This window comes from Nothobranchius furzeri, chromosome 11, assembly GCF_043380555.1.
Source record: "Nothobranchius furzeri strain GRZ-AD chromosome 11, NfurGRZ-RIMD1, whole genome shotgun sequence".
Lineage (NCBI taxonomy): Eukaryota > Metazoa > Chordata > Actinopteri > Cyprinodontiformes > Nothobranchiidae > Nothobranchius > Nothobranchius furzeri.
In genome coordinates this window covers 33,939,864-33,961,325 of record NC_091751.1, presented here as the reverse complement: position 1 = coordinate 33,961,325, position 21,462 = coordinate 33,939,864, and the positions used below count along the sequence as shown (strand labels likewise).

The 21,462-nt window shown below is 46.0% G+C and overlaps 1 protein-coding gene across 2 annotated transcripts in view; it reads right to left on the bottom strand.

Annotated features, from left to right (window-relative positions):
* LOC107397119 (cadherin-7) overlaps positions 1-21,462 on the bottom strand; it is a 42,430-nt gene that overhangs the window by 5,294 nt on the left and 15,674 nt on the right. For both annotated transcript variants that reach the window (XM_054737786.2, XM_070541500.1), the window contains 2 exons: positions 5,410-5,527; positions 93-341 (listed from right to left, as the gene is read on the bottom strand). In XM_054737786.2, coding sequence (XP_054593761.2) covers positions 93-341; positions 5,410-5,527 — 367 coding nt within the window. The remainder of the gene's footprint in view (positions 1-92; positions 342-5,409; positions 5,528-21,462) is intronic.

The window sequence follows — 21,462 nt, the reverse complement described above, 5'->3', positions numbered from 1 at the left end:
ATCAATCAGGTTGATATTTCATATTTATATGGAATATCACATCTTATTGGGCATAATTAATATGTATTAACTGCTACATGTCATCACCTTACCTAAGAATGACAGCATGCAGGTGAGGCCAACAGTGGAGGCGGTGCTTAGGCCATCTGAGTCCAAAGTGGCCCCATGTCTACAGCGAAGGCGCCTTCCCTGGAGGTTGCAGCTGCAAATGGTGATGGTCAACGTGTTGGTACTGCTGAGCGATGGACGTCCACCATCAGAGATCACCACCGGCAGGAAGTAGACAGACTTGTCTCGCTGCAGGAAACCGGCTTGCTGCATCACAACAGACGCTGTGTTGTCTGAAGACAGATGGACAACCCAGAGTTAACCCTTCCTATGGTGAGCACTGTTAAGGTGGACCATGGTAAGCACCGTTAAGGTGGACCATGGTGAGCACCGTTAAGGTGGACCATGGTGAGCACTGTTAAGGTGGACCATGGTGAGAACCGTTAAGGTGGACCATGGTGAGCACTGTTAAGGTGGAGCATGGTGAACACTGTTAAGGTGGACCATAGAAAGCACTGTTAAGGTGGACCATGATGAGCACCGTTAAAGTGGAGCATGGTGAGCACTGTTAAGGTGGACCATGGTGAGCACCATTAAGGTGGACCATGGTGAGCATTGTTAAGGTGGACCATGGTGAGCACCGTTAAGGTGGGCCATAGTGAGCACTGTTAAGGTGGACCATGGTGAGCACCGTTAAGGTGGACCATGGTGAGCACTGTTAAGGTGGACCATGGTGAGAACCGTTAAGGTGGACCATGGTGAGCACTGTTAAGGTGGAGCATGGTGAACACTGTTAAGGTGGACCATAGAAAGCACTGTTAAGGTGGACCATGATGAGCACCGTTAAAGTGGAGCATGGTGAGCACTGTTAAGGTGGACCATGGTGAGCACCATTAAAGTGGAGCATGGTGAGCACTGTTAAGGTGGACCATGGTGAGCACCATTAAGGTGGACCATGGTGAGCGTTGTTAAGGTGGACCATGGCGAGCACCGTTAAGGTGGGCCATGGTGAGCACTGTTAAGATGGACCATGGTGAGCACTGTTAAAGTGGACCATGATGAGCATGGTTAAGGTGGGCTATAGTAAGAAGAAAGAAAAATCCTGACCATGGTGTCTCTCTTTCTGTTTGTTTTTAAAATGATTTTTGATTTAATGTATATGTTGTATTACTGCCACCATCTGAAGTAATTTAGTATTGTCATTTAAGTTGTGCATGCTTTGAGCAGATGATCACCAGCGACACACGCTGCTGAAAACTCAACCCGGAAAACAACTAAGAACAAAATAAAAAGGAAATGATTATTGGCTAGGGCATCTAGCCAGGACGCCTCCCTGGTGTGGTTTTCTGGAAACGTCCAACCAGGAGGAGACCTAAATGAAAAGAAAGAAAGAAAGAAAGAAAGAAAGAAAGAAAGAAAGAAAGAAAGAAAGAAAGAAAGAGAACTTTTACATAGCGCCTCTCAAGATAAAAATCGTGAGGCGCTTCACATAAACAAACTAAATTAAAGTACAAAAAACTGATAAAAATTTGTTTAAAATGAGAAAAAATATAAACTGTCAAAAATATATAAGGAAAGGGAAAGTGAAAAGGAATAGGAAAGAGGGAAATCAGTGGATACCATAAATACCAAGTCATGTTTCTATGGTTACATTGGGATTTCTAAGTAAATATCCTATTTGGTGAGAGATAAACTTTATTGTATTTGTCCTAGTGAATCTATAATTAAACGGGTAAACTAGTAGTAGCACATTCAATGTCAAAGAGAGTAAAATGTTATTATCAGGAGAGGGAGAATGTTTACGTAGTTAGCAGCAGTGCGCTAGTGATGGCCCCCTCCATGAGGCCACCACAGCTCAGCAGAACATCATTGTAGCTGTTTGTATAATTGAGTGTTTTTATTAGCATTTCTACTCATAATGTAGTAAAAACCTATATGTGAATAAAAATCCATAAAAATGACAGTAGAACGGCACAAATATGATCTAGGACTTCAATTTACTCACTTTTACCACCAGAGCAGGTTCTGAGAATGATCTGGAACACTAACTGGTTTCAGTTGGATGACTGGAGGGTGATGGGAAGATAAATGATCATGACGAGGAATTAAAGATCTGACGCCTAAGCGGTGAACTGGTGAGCGGTGAACCAGATGTGAGGTGAACAGGTGAGTTGTGAAAAGGTGAGCGGTGAACAGGTGAGTGGTGAACAGGTGAGCTGTGAACAGGTGAGCTGTGAACAGGTGAGCGGTGAGAGGTGAACAGGTGAGCGGTGAACAGGTGAGCGGTGAGAGGTGAACAGGTGAGAGGTGAACAGGTGAGAGGCGAACAAGTGAGCGGTGAACAGGTGAGAGGTGAGAGGTGAACAGGTGAGCGGTGAGAGGTGAACAGGTGAGCGGTGAACAGGTGAGCGGTGAGAGGTGAACAGGTGAGAGGTGAACAGGTGAGAGGCGAACAAGTGAGCGGTGAACAGGTGAGAGGTGAACAGGTGAGAGGTGAGAGGTGAACAGGTGAGCGGTGAGAGGTGAACAGGTGAGCGGTGAACAGGTGAGAGGTGAACAGGTGAGAGGTGAACAGGTGAGCGGTGAACAGGTGAACAGGTGAGCGGTGAACTGGTGAGCGGACCTTCCATAGCCAGGGAAGTCCTGCTGTCACGTCAACAATGGGACGGCTGCAGACCCGCAGATTCATGCCTGCAGCAGCGTATCTGGTGTGATCTCCAGCCTGATCACATCTTTCTCGTTCCTCGCTGTGCCTGATGCGCTCAAACATCTGTCCCTTTAGATCCTGATCAGCTGATGAGAGCTCCAACACCTCTGCTTGGTGAAAGTAACACGTGTGACGTTTAGACAGTCACTCGTCTCTGAAACATAACAAACTGACTGAACTTTTTATAAAATGATCCTAAAGACTTTAGAGTGATTCTGTTACTTTAGGACACGTTGTTGGTGACTGTTTAGAGTAGTGAGGACTCGGAGCATCTTCCATTCGCTCTCCGAGGAAATCACACAGTGATAAGGGATTGTCCATTCAACAAAATATGATTATATAAACTTATAAAATTATAAAGTCAGTTTTGGAAAGATTAACGTTATTCAGAGAGGATGGATGAGAAGTCCTGTGGCTTTTGCAGCCTTGATGATGTTCTGACTCACCACAGGATACGATAAGAATTCAGGGCAAGTTCATGTCTTCATGTCGGCGTCAGACTGACCTGTATGAAGAAGTTTGGCCTGTAAGTTAATAGGTACCTTCTGGTCACTCTGATGAAGTATGTGGCTGTTTGGTAAATGATTTCTTTCACTCTGCAGGTTTACAATCATATTATGTGTCATCTACAATCTGTCAATAAAGATTATCTATCTATCTATCTATCTATCAATGTTCTGTTCATGTCTTGTTTCTTCATGAGGAGAGTAAAAGTCTCGACCTCTGCATTAGACCTTGGAGTTGCAGCTTCTTGTAAACATGGGAGACTAGTTGGGCTTAGTTCCAGATGGTGCCGCTAGGAATGGTGGAGCAGGGAATAGTTGGTGCAGGAAGAACATTCCCAGCAGAGGAAAGCTGTTGGACGCCCGACTGTCTAGTTGACCTCTGACATTGCTGTGGACAAATAACCTTGTTGTCGTTAAACCCGAGAGTAGGGTTCACTGCGCGTCACACCATCAGCGTCAGCCTGAAGAAGCCGGCAGCCGTCGGCGAAACTGTGGCTACAAAACAGGTAAACAAAACTGTTTCTGTGTTTAAAAAAGAACGAAAGCATGGAATTAGAACCACGACACAGTAAGAACACACCTAAGATGCTCATCAACGTTTGTTTCACTAGCTGCCATTGGTGCACACTGTTAAGGTGCACTATGGTGAGTAACAGCGGCGGCACTCTGCCCATGCGCATCATGCACTGTGCATGGGGTAGCAAGTCACCAGGGAGACCAGCCAATCAGGCTTCTGCGTGACAAGTGGAATCTGCCACGGGTAAACCCGATTTGCGCTTCTCCGTCTGCGTCGATGCGGAAACACAATGCCATACGCATCGGTGCAAGGGCTCTCCGACGGCCTCACAGAGGGTGATGGAGACTGCAAGCTTGTGATTGGTCAGGACACCGCTTCCTGTAAATACTTCAACAGCACTGCCATTGCCCCGTCAAGAAGATATTCAGCAGCAGACACGGAGCAGACTGAAGATCACAGAAAAAGTCCAAAAACCTGAACGATTATTCAGCAGTGGCTGAAGGAGCATAAAAATACAGAGAACAGGTTCGGTTTGCGGACGGAAACAACGGGGAATGTGGATTTGGAAGTGGCGACCACAAGAGGAGGTGGAGGATGAAATTCATCCATTATAAAGTCTCTGAACTCTATAAACACGCTACAGTGGTGGACCGGAAACGTGAGCGTTCTGGTGCTAACGCCCTCTGTTGTTCTGGCGGGGAAACACTCCCCAGGCCACGACATCTCCCAGAGCTAATCGTGTCTGTCAGTGCGTGTGCGTCTCTAACTAGCGAAGATGATGAATCAGGCTTGCGCGTAACCAAGGAGAAGGCACAGACAAAGCATATGTTACCGTTGACCGTCTGCACTGTCAATGCTGTCTTACATACAGGTCAATGCTGTCTTACGTACAGGTCAATGCTGTCTTACATGCAGCTGACTAAAGCATGACTAAAGGTCCTTGCACCTTTCAGAGGAGACTAAACCCTGATCACATCAGCGGCGAAGCACCACGAAGGCTCGCGCCGTGCAGCCATCGTTTAGTCGTGTCAAGTCTGGCAGGAAGTCAAACCCAAACAGAAGAGGTGGGCTGGTAAACGTAACAAAACGAAACACCACCATTTATAAAAGTGAACATTTGTGCATCTAAGCAGACTACAGAGATGAAAACACACACACACACACACACACACACACACACACACACACACACACACACACACACACACACACACACACACACACACACACACACACAGCAAGGGCACAGGGGTGATTGTAAAACAGTTGGCGTGAGCAGAAGCGCCTGTCGATAATTATCGCCTGATGTGAACAGAGGAGCAGCGGGCACATTTCATGGGAAATCCACTTTGTGGCGCTTCGCGGCTGATGTGATCCTGGCATTACAGCTGTTAAAGTCGTCCCTAGTCTGTGATCCCTTTGTGAACATTATCTTCACTTGCAGTCAGTCTGATGATTTAGGTCTTTTTCACACTCAAGGCTAATTGGAACAATTCACTTACATTGTTTTATGCTAAGCTAAAGCTAAAAGAGTACTGCCGAGTCAGGAGAATGACTCTATAACTCTGGGCAATATGGCAACATACAAAATAATACTTCTGGGAGGACTCTCCCTTTAAGGCAGATGATACCATTGTTGTCTCTCAGCATGAAGTGATTTGCAGCAGCATCAGCAGTCAGCTGAAACAGGAAGTGGTGTCCACCTGGTTCTGGTTCATCTGGATCCACAGCACTCAGCGTTTCAACAACCTAAAGGACAACAAAGAAGGAGAAGGCTAGACCTGGAGGTCCTCAGTGGCAAACCATGATTAGCCAGCTTTAACTCAGAAGTCTGTTTGTCTACTAAATCATCTTCACAACTGCACCAGGGTTTTACCAACACATTAAAAGGTAAAGTCAGATAATAAAACGGGTTTAAAGTCATGCTGTTGTTTTAATCATTCAGTGGGCTGGCTCCGCCCCATCCATCCATACTCCAGTGTTTACTCAGGCTGCACTGGACTCCTGCAGCGGTAGCTGATGTATTTTATCTACTGGTCTTTCAAAGGAACAGCGCTGGGCTGGTTTCAATCCATCTGTACGACAGATTTCAGTTGGTTTATGTAAATGAGAAATCTTCTTCACTCTAGGGCAGTGCCGTGGTGCTCCATCCTGGTCCTGGAGGGCTAACGGCACACCTGTTTTAGTTGTTTCTCTGCTCCAACACCCTTGATTCTGTGGTTGAATCACCTGTTCAGGAGCTCATCGAGATCTGCAGAAGCCTGTTACTCACATGCTGATTGGTTAAACTCAAACATGCTGGATACTGGCACTTCATGGCCAGGACTGGGAACCTGTGCTTAAGAGTTACTTATGGAGTACCACAGGGTTTGTTGTTTAGACCAACTCTTTTTACTGTTTGATAAAATCATCAGACAGCATAGCATAAACTTCCACTGTTATGCTGACGATACTCTATTATGTTTATCCATCAATCCTGATGAATCCTGTTAAAGAGCAAGTTCACAGAGAAGCTCGAGTCACTCAGTCACTCTGGGTGTTTCATGCAAGATGAACATGAAAATAGTCTCCTACACCTATCTCCTACATTAGCTTGTGATAGAAAACAGACGGTTAAACTTTAGGACAAAATAATTTATGACATCACTCTGGAGACAAGCTGAGCAGTAACCTCCATCCTCTTCCTCTGATTTCCAAAGACAATAACATTGTCTTGTCTTTGTTTAATTGGAAGAAGTATGACTGCCTCCAGTCATTAACTTGTTCCAAACACTGACAGACTGAGTCTAGGGGACCACAGTCACTAGATGATGGAGCTAGGTGGATCTGGGTATCTACGAGGAGGACTGTAGTGAGCTGGAAGTGAGCTGAAAGCCCCGGCTGAAGCAGCAGCATCCCTCCAGTTATCCGTTCTCCTCGTCGTCTTCCAGAGGAAAAGAATCTGACCGACTAGCAGAGATTTCAGAAGCTGCATCTGACTGATGAAACATCGTCATCTGCTATAGTGGTAACGCAGAAACAGCAGAGCTACGGGTTGCTGACAATAGTGTTGTAAGAGGAGACACTTGGACTCAGACTATTTTTTCCCACAATCCCTAAAAACATTGGATTTTCTCCCAAGTCCAGCTATGGAAATCTAAAAAGTTTTCAGCTGAGTTATTAATACTTTTTTTTTTTACACATGATGTCATTCAAAGAAAATTTGCCTCTGGCCATTATCTTTAAAAGTTCTCAACAAGTCAAGTCCAGTAGTCTTTATTCCGGACTCTTAATCCAGTTAACAGAAGAAGAAAAAACATCGTACAGAAGAAAAAAAAAAGAGCACAATATGACACACTAAAGCACAAGAGACAAACTGATCATGAAGACAAGAACAAGAGACAATAATAACAGAAGTGTGAAAATAAAGTATTAATTAAAGCTGCAAGCAGCGTCGTTCGGCCCTCCCAGCTCCAGCCTGGCGCCGCAGCCCGGGGCACCTGAGCACGTCTGTGGCACAGAAACTTCGACCCTTGCGACCCCGAACACTACAAACGGTAACCTGATCTGCGCCTCACCCTGACTCAGCATCTTCTTTGAGCCTGCCATTAAATAACACGTCTCACCACAATGGGATGCTCTATGTTTACCTCACTGGTGGTGTGATGACACAGACCAAGTTTAATGCTATTCTGACCTGGTTCTTAGAAGTTATTGAAGGTTAAAATTATCTAGGGGGTGCTGTGACCAATTATATTAAAATCCCATTGCAGTCATCTTTGGTTGACAAAGATGGTTTTGTGTTAGTTTGGCATCAATCAATAGTTGTGTGTGTTATCTAGAACCAAAGAGCTGAAAAGAGAGCAGTGCATTGGACTGGTACCAGCACCGCCGCCACTTCTAAATATAACCTTTCAGCATGTCAGTAACTTTTTCTAGGATACAGTTCATACCGGTAAATTTTCCAGGTATTCATTAGTTGAAATCTCAGAGATTTTTGAAAAGATATCTGTGTGTCTTTTAACATCAGTCATCCACAGTCTGGCACGAGCTCCATGAAGGGCCACATTTTGCGCAAAAATCGCATCACTGCCGCGAGGCGCACTGCACGTCACCATCAGCTCAGGTAGAGGAGAGAAATTAAAACTGTTTCCCCACACTGTACACATTCCCGCAGACACTGACAGCAGCATCAGCTGACCAAGTGGTTAATCGCTCTGACAGGCAGGTACATCCATGGAGGAGAAATGGTTTCTAAATGGAAATATGGACCGTCAGCAAGCACAAGACATGAAAGGAGTGTGCTTCACTTGAAATTTTGTGGCCATAAACATCCAGCTGCTGCTGATCATGAGACAGATGAGATGATAATTCTGACCTGGACTGATCTGGATTAGATTTCACATCAGCCCTGATGATCATTTATGACATTTCTTGTTGAATGCATATGTCATGGTCTGCATCTGTGTCTTCCTTCATGTGTCTCCTGGTGTTTCTCCATCCCTCTCTAGATTCCCTTCTGTGTCTCATAGCGCCCTCATGTGTCTTTTGTCTGCGTCTCAGTTAAGTGTCTTATGTTGTTACCCTTTTAAATCTTTCCTCCCAGGTCAGCTCCAGCCTCTTTGTCCCCAGCTCAGTGTGTGTGTGTGTGTGTGCGTGCGTGCGTGCGTGTGTGTGTGTGTGTGTGTCCTCTCCAACTCAGTGTAAGTGTGTGTGTGTGTGCTCCTCCAGCTAGTTTGAGCCTTCCCTCTGTCTTTAGATAATTGTTGTTTAGTTTTGTGTTTAGGTATTTGCCCTCCTCTGTTTCTGTTTTCCCAGTTAGATTATCATATTCACCTGTCTTCCCTCCAGCCCTCACTCCACACACCTGTTGCCATTTTCCCTAATTACTCCTCCCTGTGTATTTAAGCCCTGTCTTGTCTCTGTCTTGTGTCAGCCCATTGTGGTAATTCTGTCAAGCCTTCTCTAGTCTCTAGCATTTTGAATCTCAGTCTTTTCTAGTCTTTTGTGTTTTTGTCTCTAGCTTAGTTATTGAACATTTTTGGACTTATTGGCTCCCTGCCTATGGATCCATTTTTGATGTTCTGGGCTCATCCAAATAAAGGATATTTTCTTATATCACCTCCTGCCTCGAGTCATCTTGGGTTCCTGCATTTTGGGTCCTACCAACACCGCAACGTGACAGCATAAACCTTCACCTCTGGCTTATTTTGTCTTTGTTTCATGGCCTTTAAACCCCTAGTATTATTATTGGTGTTTATATGAATATTATGAGGAAAACATCCATGTATACTGGTCTGTCAGTATATATGGATGTCAGAGATGTGTGCATCTGCAAAAGGCTTCTTCCATTGTTGAGGCTGTCCATTTAATCTGTGCCTACTACATTGTAAACATAAATGACACCAATGATGCAGTCATTTAGCAATGGTGAGACCCTCCCAACACCCCCCCCCCCCCGTGTGTGAACGTGAGCATAATTATATATGTTTTATTCCTTTATTATGTATTTTTTATTATTGACTATTACTCCAAAGGGTTCAGATGAATGATAAATGACCCGCACTTGTATAGCGCCTCTCAGAGTAAGGACTCCAAAGCACTTTACACTACAGTGTATCATTCATCCATTCACACACACATTCACACACTGATGGTGATGAGCTACAGTGTAGCCACAGCTGCCCTGGGGCACAATGACAGAGGCGACTGATGAAGGCAACTGGACATCTTTGGTTTCTTTAAAACATTTCATTTCTCATCTGAGGAGTTTTGTCAATTCTAACTGGAATATGGGAGAGTCAAGCTTATAAGCTGTAGTTGTCTGTTGTTATTTAAAGAGCAGAAACTACTCTGAGTACCCCGCCTCTCCATCTCCTGATGAGTCATTAGCGTAGCATGATGAATTGTCCATTTCTGACCTGTAAGGTCCTGCTCTGTTTTGTTCTGCTCAAAGCAAAACCAGAAGTTTCTGACACAAACCTAATCTGCATGAGATATTGCTCAAGGTCTCATGCTCTGGTCTTAAACTGTTTCTTCTGTTCCAGGTCAAGAGAAGAATGAAGACAAAAGACTCTTTCTTTTAATAAATCAGAATAACTCTATTTTTAATAAAGCTAGTCAAACAAAGTGTTAGTCCAATATAAAAATGTGAAACAATCTGTGAAATGATAATATTTCTGATCAGTAGTCATGTTACGACTGGTGATGGTATAGAGCTCCGGACCCCACGTGACTCTCAGTTAGTAGACGCCATATTGGCAGGTTAAAGAAGCTAAACAAACACGGATCGTAAACATGAACATGAACAGGATCGGCTTGGATTTTACTTCGTCGGAGTTTACTTCACACTTTAAAACCGAAGAAATTGCTTTATATAGTCAGAAATTAAATAAACTAAACATCTCCGACCCTTACCGTGCCCCTGGGATACTTTTTAAAAACGCCAGAAGCTGTTGGAGCGGACTTCTTACAGGACCTGGCGGGGGAACCCCTTGGGATTCCCCCGGAGGAGCTGGCTCAGGCGGCTGGGGAGAGGGAAGTCTGGGCCTCTCGATGCTACTGCCCCCGCAACCCGACTCTGGATACGCGGATGAAAATGGATGGACAAATAACAGATTTACACGTCAGTAGTTTAAATAGAGTGCTGTGCTGTTTGAATGTATAAACTGAACGCCAAGAGAAATCACTAGTCTGTTTTCTGTGAATAAAATAAATATGTCAGGCAGGAGGTCTCAGGATCTGTCTGAGATCTGTCTCAGTGAGACAGATAATAGCAATCCAAAGTGCTTTTTATGTGTGATCTGACAATTGATCAACCATTGGTTAAAAATTAAATACAATTAAATACAGCTTAGCCGGTTAATTGCTGTGATCATAAAACACGTAAACGGCAGCACGCAGAACTCACGAGGCAACATTTTACGTGACGTTTACTTGCTGCTATGAGTAATAAGACAGAAAATCCACACCAAAATAAGTTTAGGAAGCCCACTAAGAATCGTAATAAAATCATTTAAAATAAATACCATACACAGTTGAGGAAACGTTGGTTTAAGTACCTGATATGAAGTGGTCGCTGCTTAAGCAAAAACCTTTACTCTCGGGATCCCACAGCTTCATTTTAGCCTATAGACTAGTGCGTTTTATTGTGATGATCCAACGTTTGCGGCGCTCCGGATCTTGGGGAATCCTGTAGATGGCTCATTCCTTATGTCGTCCGTGTCTGTTCTGCATCCTGGGGCACAACAGGAATCTACCATATTTCCTGTCTGATTGAGTTTTCTGACAATAACAAATAGTCCAGCTGCCGGCTTCTGCCTGCCAATATGGTGCCGTTTCGATTTGAACTGTTGCATGCCGGGAGATGTGACGTCAACTCCCGAAGCTCTATTGGTGAAGGACGTCGTAACATGAAAGGCTCAGGATTTTCAAAGCAAACGATGTTATTACAAATAAATGACCAAACTCATATAAGGTTACTAGGTCAGTTAAATACAAGAACTAAAGGTGACCTCCTAAAGAGGGATAACAAAAGGACTTGAGGGAACAAGAAAGCTGGAGCTCAGCTCCACTAATATGATAAACCAATAAGTCAGAGTAGACTCACAAATTCTGCCATTTCCCTTTATGGGCTAAAATAGAAAGTTAACCGATTAATTCCAAACCAAACTAAGAGCAAGCACAGGACTGTTAAGGTAATAGAAACAAAACAGTAATAATTACTAAATCAAAGCGCTTTTGAGCACTACACCAAATGCAATACTTATGCTCTACTGAGCACACACAGCCAACAGGTTAACTTAACCTCTACAAATGCTCCACTGAGCAAGCACAGGAAGTAGGTTTAAACTAACCAATTTCCTACCTCTATTGAGCACAATCCTCAAAAGTTCCACAGAACTCAGACCAAAACCAAACTCAATGAAATTACACTAGGTTCAAACTAGGTGCGTCTGGATTTCATTCACTCAAGGTCTCAAGGTATTCCCCACTCTTTCTGCCCCCTGGTTCTTCTGGCTGCACCCTTTTAAAAACTCAGAAGCTGATTAGGGATTGAGTGCAGCTGGGAAGGCGGGAGGGAGGAGCAGGAGTGGAGGAGGGGCTGCTCCTCTCTGCGGGGAAGTGGAGCAGGAGGAACAGGAGCATGTAGAAACTGGTGATCATAACAAGTTATAATAAGTAATATAAATTAAGATGTTTCCACTGGAGACTGATCACACGTAATGTTAGGAATCACATGACACATTTCCTTTTTCTGATCCAATCAGAGCCTTCCAGATCTGATGTGAGGCGTGGTTTTGGTGGTGCTTGGTAAATCCCCTCTTGGTGTCCCTTTTTGATTCGACCATAAATCAAAACATCCAAATTATAAAACTATGCCCACGTCATCTTAAACTTCAGTTCAAAGCTTTCTAGAGAAGTTGTCGGAGTGGCCAATCCGTAACTTTCCTCTTCAGCCGAAATAACCTAACGACAAGCTGGATTAAATCTGTTGCTGTTCCACCTGCTGCAATGGTTCCTTTCAGAATAAAAGCTGAACCATCACGACCCCCTTTTTGGGTCTTGCTAGATGCCAATAAACTGTCGTGACCTGGGAGTATCTCAAGACTGGTCTGGTTGGCATCTGCTGCTTTTCTACCGGCTTCGCTGCCAGAGGAGGTCAACCTGGACCTCGACATTCCTGATCTATCGGGGACTTCCGCCAAGGGTACGTAGACCGACAGATGGCGTCTCAATGTGTGTTATAAATCTCCAAACCAAAGCTTAGAGCAAAACATCACCTTCACTCCCATCAAAACTAATCGTTTCTCCGGATTTGCTGGTTCTGAACAACATTTCACACAGACACCATCCTCAATCTTACTTCACCTTAGTTACATCATGCATTTAGTGTTTAAAGTTAGTCTAGTTTTAATTTGTTTAGTAATAAATTTTTAAACTTTTAAAACTTGACTCTCTTTCTTTTGTCTCTGAGTTAATACTAAGTGGTTACATAATCCCTGCAATAAAACGTTCCAATCTTCTGGTTTAAGTTATCCAAAGATCCATAACATTGATTTCATATTTCCTATGGAATCTCACATTTTATGGTTCATTAAATAATATGTAAATTTAATCATTACATTAGCCTCTATTGATGGTGAGTCATCGTGTTGATTAGATGCAGGAAGGTGTGACCTAGACTGAAACTGCTTAGGAATTAGATTCAAAGCTGCATTATTGTTACTGGAAAGGTGAAATCTAAGCCCTTCCCCTATTTAAAGTTGGTTTTTCACATTTTGACATAGATAACTTCTTTTACTCTTCTCTCAAATCATCTATCTACTCTGTCCAGAATGTGGAATTTGTCATCTTCAAAGACGTGTCCCTTGTCCTTCAGGTGAAGGTGGACTGCAGAGTTTTGACCTGAAGAGGCGGCTCTCCTGTGTCGTGTTATGTTCTTGTGTAATTGTTGTTTAGTTTCTCTAATGTAAACATCTGGACAGTCCTCACTACACTGGACTGCATAAACTACATCACTGAGCTTCTGTTTGGGTGTTTTGTCTTCTGGATGGACCAGGTTCTGTCTGAGGGTGTTGTTGGGTTTAAAGTTTACCGGGATGTTGTGTTTGGAGAAGATTCTTCTAAGTTTCTCTGAGACTCCTGCCACATGGGATGATGGTGCCTTTGTGTAAAGGGTGTTGTTAGGTTGGTAGCAGAGCTCTCATGTTTAGTGTTAAGTTCAGTGAGATCATGGAATGGGATCAAGAATTTTCTACTGACAGGAAAAAGATCTCAGCTAACATAGCTATAAATCACACTGGATAAGTCTCTGTGGTTGCATTTATTTTACATTTATTTTACTACCTCTTACTAGAGCTGCCATTAGTAGGCGCAAAATATATTTGGTTGTACACCAGTGCAATAGCAATAAATTATCTTTATTCCTGTTAAATGTACTTCCTGAATGAGTGACCTTTTCAGGCTAAAACAACAAAATGACAAATACAGACAGAAGGACGACTCATTTCTTCTTTTATAATGAGTTGCATCACCACCTGCTATCAGAACAGGACTCAGTATTGGAAGATAATCAAAAATCAAACAACTTGGACTTGGATCAGGGGCAAAAATGTGGTTGTAACACCTCTAGATATAAGTCAGCTTTAAAACTAAAACTATTATTTATGAACTAACATTAACACACTAATTGATATATTATTATTATGTTGTTTGAACCCAAGGGTCTCATTATCAGAATTTTCTAACTTGTTGGATTGCTCTATAAGTGCCCCTTCTTTTACTTTGAGCACCCACCCCGTCAAAGGTGTCTGCACAGCCCTGGTGAGGTGAATTCACCGGAGGACGAAACCTTATCGTGGTGGAGGAGTTTGAGTGCCCTAATGATCCTAGGAGCTATGTTGCCTGGGGCACTTAGTGCCCCTGGTAGGGTCTCCCATGGCAAATTGGTCTTAGGTGAAGGGTGAGACAAAGAACGGTTCGAAGGATCTTTCATGGCGGTGAAAACGAAGAGTCGGAGTACCCGGCCCGGAGGGTTACCGGGGTCCCACCCTGGAGCCAGGCCTGGGGTTGGGGCCCGTGAGCGAGCGCCTGGTGGCCGGGCTTTCGCCCATGGGGCCCGGCCGGGCCCAGCCCGAACCGGATACATGGGCTCGTCCAACTGTGGACCCACCACCCGCAGGAGGAACATGAAGGGTCCGGTGCAATGTGAATCGGGTGGCAGACCAAGGCGGGAGCCTTGGCGGTCCAATCCCCGGACAAGGAAACTAGTTTTTGGGACATGGAACGTCACCTCGCTGGCGGGGAAGGAGCCGGAGCTTGTGGCAGAGGTTGAGCGGTACCGGCTAGATATAGTCGGACTCACCTCGACACATTGCATTGGCTCTGGAACCCGAGACCTGGAGAGGGGTTGGACACTCTACTTTGCTGGAGTTGCTCCGGGTGAGAGGCGGAGGGCTGGGGTTGGCTTTTTGTTAGCCCCGAGACTCTCTGCCTGTGTGTTGGGGTTTACCCCGGGGGACAAGAGGGTAGCTTCCTTGCGCCTTCGGGTCGGGGAACGGGTCCTGACTGTTGTTTGTGCGTATGGGCCAAATATCAGTTCAGAGTACCCACCCTTTTTGGAGTCCCTGGGACGAGTGCTAGATAGTGCTCCATCAGGGGACTCCATTGTCCTGCTGGGGGACTTCAATGCTCACGTGGGCAATGACAGCTTGACCTGGAGGGGTGTGATTGGGAGGAACGGCCCACCTGATCAGAACTCGAGCGGTGTTTTGTTATTGGACTTCTGTGCAAGCCGCAGTTTGGCCATAACGAACACCATGTTCGAACATAAGGATGCCCACCGGTACACTTGGTACCAGGGCAGCCTAGGTCACAGGTCGATGATAGATTTTGTAGTCGTATCATCTGACCTGCGACCGTATGTTTTGGACACCCGAGTGAAGAGAGGGGCGGAGCTGTCAACTGATCACCACCTGGTGGTGAGTTGGATCAGATGGCAAGGGAACATGCCGCGTAGACCTGGCAGACCCAAACGCATAGTGAGGGTCTGCTGGGAACGCCTGGCAGAAGAACCTGTCAAGACGGTCTTCAACTCCCACCTCCGGCAGAGCTTTGACCACGTCCCGAGAGCAGTGGGGGACATTGAGTCCGAGTGGGCCTTGTTCCACTCTGCGATTGTCGAGGCGGCTGTTGCTAGCTGTGGTCGTAAGGTGGCCGGTGCCAGTCGTGGTGGCAACCCCCGTACCCGCTGGTGGACACCAGAGGTTCGGGGAGCCGTCAGGCTGAAGAAGGAGGCCTACAGGGCGTGGCTGGTCTGTGGGTCTCCGGAGGCAGCAGACAGGTACCGGATAGCCAAGCGGGGTGCAGCAGTGGCAGTTGCCGAGGCAAAATCTCGGGCGTGGGAGGAGTTTGGTGAGGCCATGGAGAAAGACTATCGATCGGCTCCAAAGAGGTTCTGGCAAACTGTCCGGCGCCTCAGGAGAGGAAGGCAGCAACTCGCTCACACTGTTTACAGTGGGGATGGGGAGCTGCTGACGTCAACTGAGGCTATAGTCGGACGGTGGAAGGAATACTTTGAGGAGCTCCTCAATCCCACCAATGCGCATTCCGAGGAGGAACCAGAGCTGGGAGGCCTGGGGATGGACTGTCCGATCTCGGGGGCAGAAGTTGCTGAGGTAGTCAAACAACTACACAGCGGCGGAGCCCCGGGGGCGGATGAGGTTCGTCCTGGGTATCTCAAGGCTATGGATGTTGTAGGGCTGTCATGGTTGACACGTCTCTACAACATTGCGTGGTCATCGGGGGCAGTTCCTAGGGAGTGGCAGACCGGGGTGGTGGTCCCCATCTTTAAGAAGGGTGACCTGAGGGTGTGTTCCAACTATAGGGGGATCACACTCCTCAGCCTCCCTGGAAAGGTCTACTCCAAGGTACTGGAGAGGAGGGTCCGATCGATAGTTGAATCTCAGATAGAGGAGGAGCAATGTGGTTTTCGTCCTGGCCGTGGAACTGTGGACCAGCTCTATACCCTTGCAAGGGTGATGGAGGGGGCATGGGAGTTTGCCCAACCAATCCACATGTGCTTTGTGGATTTGGAGAAGGCTTATGACCGTGTCCCCAGGGGCACCCTGTGGGGGACGCTCCAGGAGTATGGGGTGGGTGGCTTTCTGTTAAGGGCCATTCAGTCCCTTTACCAGAGGAGCGTGAGTTTGGTCCGCATAGCCGGTAGTAAGTCGGACCTGTTCCCAGTGAGGGTTGGACTCCGCCAGGGCTGCCCTTTGTCACCGGTTCTGTTCATCATATTTATGGACAGAATTTCTAGACGCAGCCGTGGTGTGGAGTGTGTCGAGTTTGGTGGCAGGAGAATCTCGTCTCTGCTTTTTGCGGATGATGTGGTCCTCCTAGCTTCATCCAGCTCTGACCTTCAGCTCTTGCTGGGTAGGTTCGCGGCCGAATGTGAAGCGGCTGGGATGAGGATCAGCACCTCCAAATCTGAGACCATGGTTCTCGACCGGAAAAGGGTGGCTTGCCACCTCCGGGTCGGGGGAGAGGTCCTACCTCAAGTGGAGGAGTTTAAGTATCTCGGGGTCTTGTTCACGAGTGAGGGTAGGAGGGATCGGGAGATCGACAGGCGGATTGGTTCGGCGTCTGCAGTGATGCGGACGCTGAGCCGATCTGTCGTGGGGAAGAGGGAGCTGAGCCAGAAAGCCAGGCTCTCGATTTACCGGTCGATCTACGTCCCAATCCTCACCTATGGTCATGAGCTTTGGGTAATGACCGAAAGAACGAGATCGCGGATACAAGCGGCCGAAATGAGTTTCCTCCGTAGGGTGGCCGGGCTCAGCCTTAGAGATAGGGTGAGGAGCTCGGACATTCGGGAGGGACTCGGAGTAGAACCGCTGCTCCTCCGGATCGAAAGGAGCCAGTTGAGGTGGTTTGGGCATCTGGTCAGGATGCCTCCTGGACGCCTCCCTGGGGAGGTGTTTCGGGCATGTCCTGCCGGCAGAAGGCCCCCGGGTCGACCCAGGACACGTTGGAGAAGTTACATCTCCAATCTGGTCCGGGAACGCCTTGGGGTCCTGCCGGAGGAGCTGGTGGACAAGGCCGGGGAGAGGACGGCCTGGAGCTCCCTAGTTGGGATGCTGCCCCCGCGACCCGGACCCGGATAAGCGGAGGAAGTCGAGACGAGACGAGACGAGACGAAACAGGTGATGTGCTCTGCACCGCAGCAGCGAAACGCATCAGGCACAAATAAAAGACAGAAAGCATAAAAGGAAATGAGCCGACATAAACGATCACGTGTTAAATTTGTTTTTGAGGTGGCGGCACTTTGATCATGTTACTGTGGCCGTGCTCAGGACACATCTGTCTGGAGCGTATCATTGATCAGAGCTCTGCGCCTCTCGGCTCTAAATAATCCCCAGAGAGTCCACATAGATAATGTAATATAAGTAGAACCAGGATCGTTTCGGGCTCCCCCTGGGTGTGTTTGGGCTTCCAGGAGCTCCCTAGTTCACCTGTAAATCGAATCCTGCGTGTAGCACAAGACTGTCGCTTGAGTTGCCGGATCTTAGCAGACAGTTGCCGGAATGGTCCTTTCAAAATGAGTGTAGCGGAAATCCACCTTATTCCCAGATTAACTTGTGTCGGGTTCACACAAAGTTCCTTTCTCTCACATTCAGCAACTGGGGGGAGTTTGGAGCTGGCTATCTCCTACATTTTCCCAGGGACATAAATTTTACCAAGTGACATGTCTTTCTCATTTGCACCAATGGCTGTTATCAGGACGGGGTCTGTTCTATCTCAACCTGCCAAAACTTGACTCATCCCTAAAGTTTGAATGCTCGTAAAACCTTCTCAGGGCATATTCTGGAACATTCCAGAACATGGTCGTTATCAAGACCCTGGTATTGTTATGCTTATCCACAGTAAAAAGGGTGTTTTAGTTTTGCTTCACCGTTAGAAATCAAGGTGCTCTAAAGCTTGGTTTATGCTTGACGCATTCACTTTCTGCTTGGTGATGCGGCTCGCGGATGGAACGCGCTTCACAACTCGCAGTGTTTATGGTTCGTGCGGCTCGTCTCTGCGGTGAGACAATATTCTCCCAAACTGAACGGGGCAGCATGGAGCTCTACGGCATGCATCCAACACTACACCATAGTAGAAGTAGAAATTACTGTTTACAACATGGCATTCCAGCATTTTTTTTAACAGCTTCCTCGTCTTTTCCGACAGTGTGAGCTATTTCTCTCCAAGAATTATTAGCAACATGTTGATCACGTGATCTTTGAGAGCTGAATCATACCAATGTCTGTATTTACGAACCTCTGCCATACTAGTTCTTGCCAGTCCGCCATGTTTTTCCACGTCCGACCGTCCACGTGGTTAGAAATTTTCCTAGGTGCACGTTGTGGAAATTTTGGCCCATGCGGAGGCGCGGTGGAGGAGCGTGGTTGTTAAAATGACGCAAAATGACGCAACTTTTCCGCGCGGAGCCGTGCGGACCTCGCAGACGCGTCAAGCATAAACCAACCTTAATGCTCTAAGTAAATGTTAAAACTTTATCAGTTACAAACTTAACTGCTTGATTTTTGTTTCCATTTTTATGTTTACCAATTTTTGTTTCTCCAGTTAAAATTCATGCTAATGGTAACACTGTCTAGTTTTAAGATATAAATTTAGTTCTTCTCTGTTTAAAGTAATACTTTGACCCCCATCTGGAACAACTTTGGTAAATTGCGATCCTTGTTGGAAAGGCAGAGGTTATGTGAAAGAGCCACAGTACCATCAAGTGGTCAAGGAGTGAAATATATGTGGGTGTGACAAAAAGAAAGTCTATTTAAAACCAGAGTTGAGACTTTATTGTAGCAGAACAAAGAAGAAAGATGCTTTAAGTGAACCTCGGCTGGGATTTTCCATCTGGGCCCAGCAAAAGATAATCGACGCTCATGAAAGTTGTTAAGCCATTAGCTCTCAAAAGTTACAGTAAACTCAGAGCTCTTTGTTTTATGTTGACTTTCTACGTGAAACCGGAAGTCGGCGCAGTCCAGTTGAGTCCCCGTATTAAGAGTTAAACCAAATTTGGAACAGTTTCTCTGATTCGATCTTGTTTGGATAATTCGGTCTCGCGGTCTGAATTCCACGTTTGGTGCAGCTAGAGGAACCGAAAGGTCAAGCAACGATCGAGGAGGGCCACATACTCCCTTCCATGACCGACGTCGACTGACCAGGGAGCCAGCACAATTTAATCCAAAAAGGCCTTGGCACGAGCCAGGACCCCAGGCTGTTGCAGCCGCCGGCTATCCTTCCAGCGACGGAAAGCAGGTCTGTGAAAACATTTCCAACCGGCTGATCTTTTCTGCTATAAGCCGATTCGTGAATTCAGATTATTACATTTTCTTTTATGGCATGTTTTATTTCGATCAAAATTCACGTTTAGCTCTGAAGATTTATCCTCTTTTCTCTGCTACCACACGCACACACGTCAACTCTCGTTGCATCCACTCAACCACCTGAACACACAACCCCTCTTGCATTATGTCAGACTGGCTGGCTGGATACAGGGAGTTGAGCTGTAGCGAGCGTGGCTTTACAGACGCGGAAGTGCTAGCGTCGGCGCTACACCGGCTCGCGGTTTGATCTAGGAATCCCCGAGCGTCCGAGCGTCAATGAAGTGACACGGAGATGATGGGTTTTCCAGAGGTAAGTAAAAGCGCTTACTGGGAGTAGACAGTTTGTTGGATGGATAGGTTGATTGGATACTCTGATCGTGGATCTGAAGAAATGATGACTGAGTGGTGAGCTGGAGAGGCGACTTCCGTATATAGTCGCGGTTAGTGATGTGAGTGTGACGTGGAGGGAATCCCTGTGAGGAGCATGCTGGGAGTTGTGGTCCAGGATGGAGACCGGCTAGCTGGAAGAGGCTGGTTTGGGGACTTGGGCTCTGGCACATTCCTGAACGCACACACGCACGCACGCACACACACACACACACACACACACACACACACACACACACACACACACACACACACGCACACACACACACTCACTTTGCTCCCTCTTAGAAATTATTCCCCATTTTCCTATAATCTTGGTGTCACCAAATTTCCACTTTATTACAGATCAGTGTTTCATATCACTGGCGTAAAGCTTTGGGTTAACAATTGTCTTAATTCCATGCATGAAATGACAAGCTGTGTTTGGTCCGTTTTGTCATGTCTCAACTGATGCTTGTAATAAATCTACAAAACTTAAAATTATGCCTGATCATTGTCTAGCAATCTCGAGAATAGGTGACGCATTCTGACAAGAATTCAGCTTTAAGATTAACTTGTGGTGTTAACTTTGAGACTGATTAATATGAGCAGAGGTAGATATTAAATCCAATGGTCCAGTTCCATAAAACTGGTGGTGCCTCAATACGATTATAAACAACTAAATAAGCTAAATTTACACCACATTTGAAATATATGATATAAATCTATATTTACCGCTACATAAGATAGTTCCCGGATCTTGTTCAGGCAAGATCCAGCTCAAATTAAGCACTGGAGACCACCTGTTAGAGACCTTCCATTAGAGACCACCCACTAGAAGACCGTGAGTTCGTGAGCAGAGATTAGATCTTGGCTCTCTCGTAATCTACTTAACCTAAACAGCAATAAAACGGAACTCCTACTCATTGGCACTGCTTCAGTTTTGAACAATGCTCTCAAGCTCTCCATCAGTATTGACAACTGCCCTGTTCACCCATCTCTACAGGTAAAAAGTCTTGGGTGTCATACTAGATGGTACACTTTCATTCAAATCTCACTTTAACCGTCCTTTTCTCACGCCTCAAGCTGCTGCAATCCTCGTTCATGGCCTCATCACTTCTCGCATCGGCTAAATCCCCTCATAAACTTCAACTTCTCCAGAACTCTGACTGCAGCACGCATCATTACTGGTTTGCCCTGAAGAAATCACATCACTCATATTCTTAAGAAACTGGTTGCCAATAGAAACCAGAATCATATACAAGATCTTAATACTCACATTTAAATTTATCCATTACATGGCCCCACTTTATCTGTGTGATTTGCAACTACTTCACAGTCTCTTAGATCCTCATCTGCACTTCACCTGGTTCAACCTCGAGCTCGCTTTACCGCCATGGGGAGCAGAGCTGCGGCTCTGAAACACACTTCCCTCTGCCATTAGAA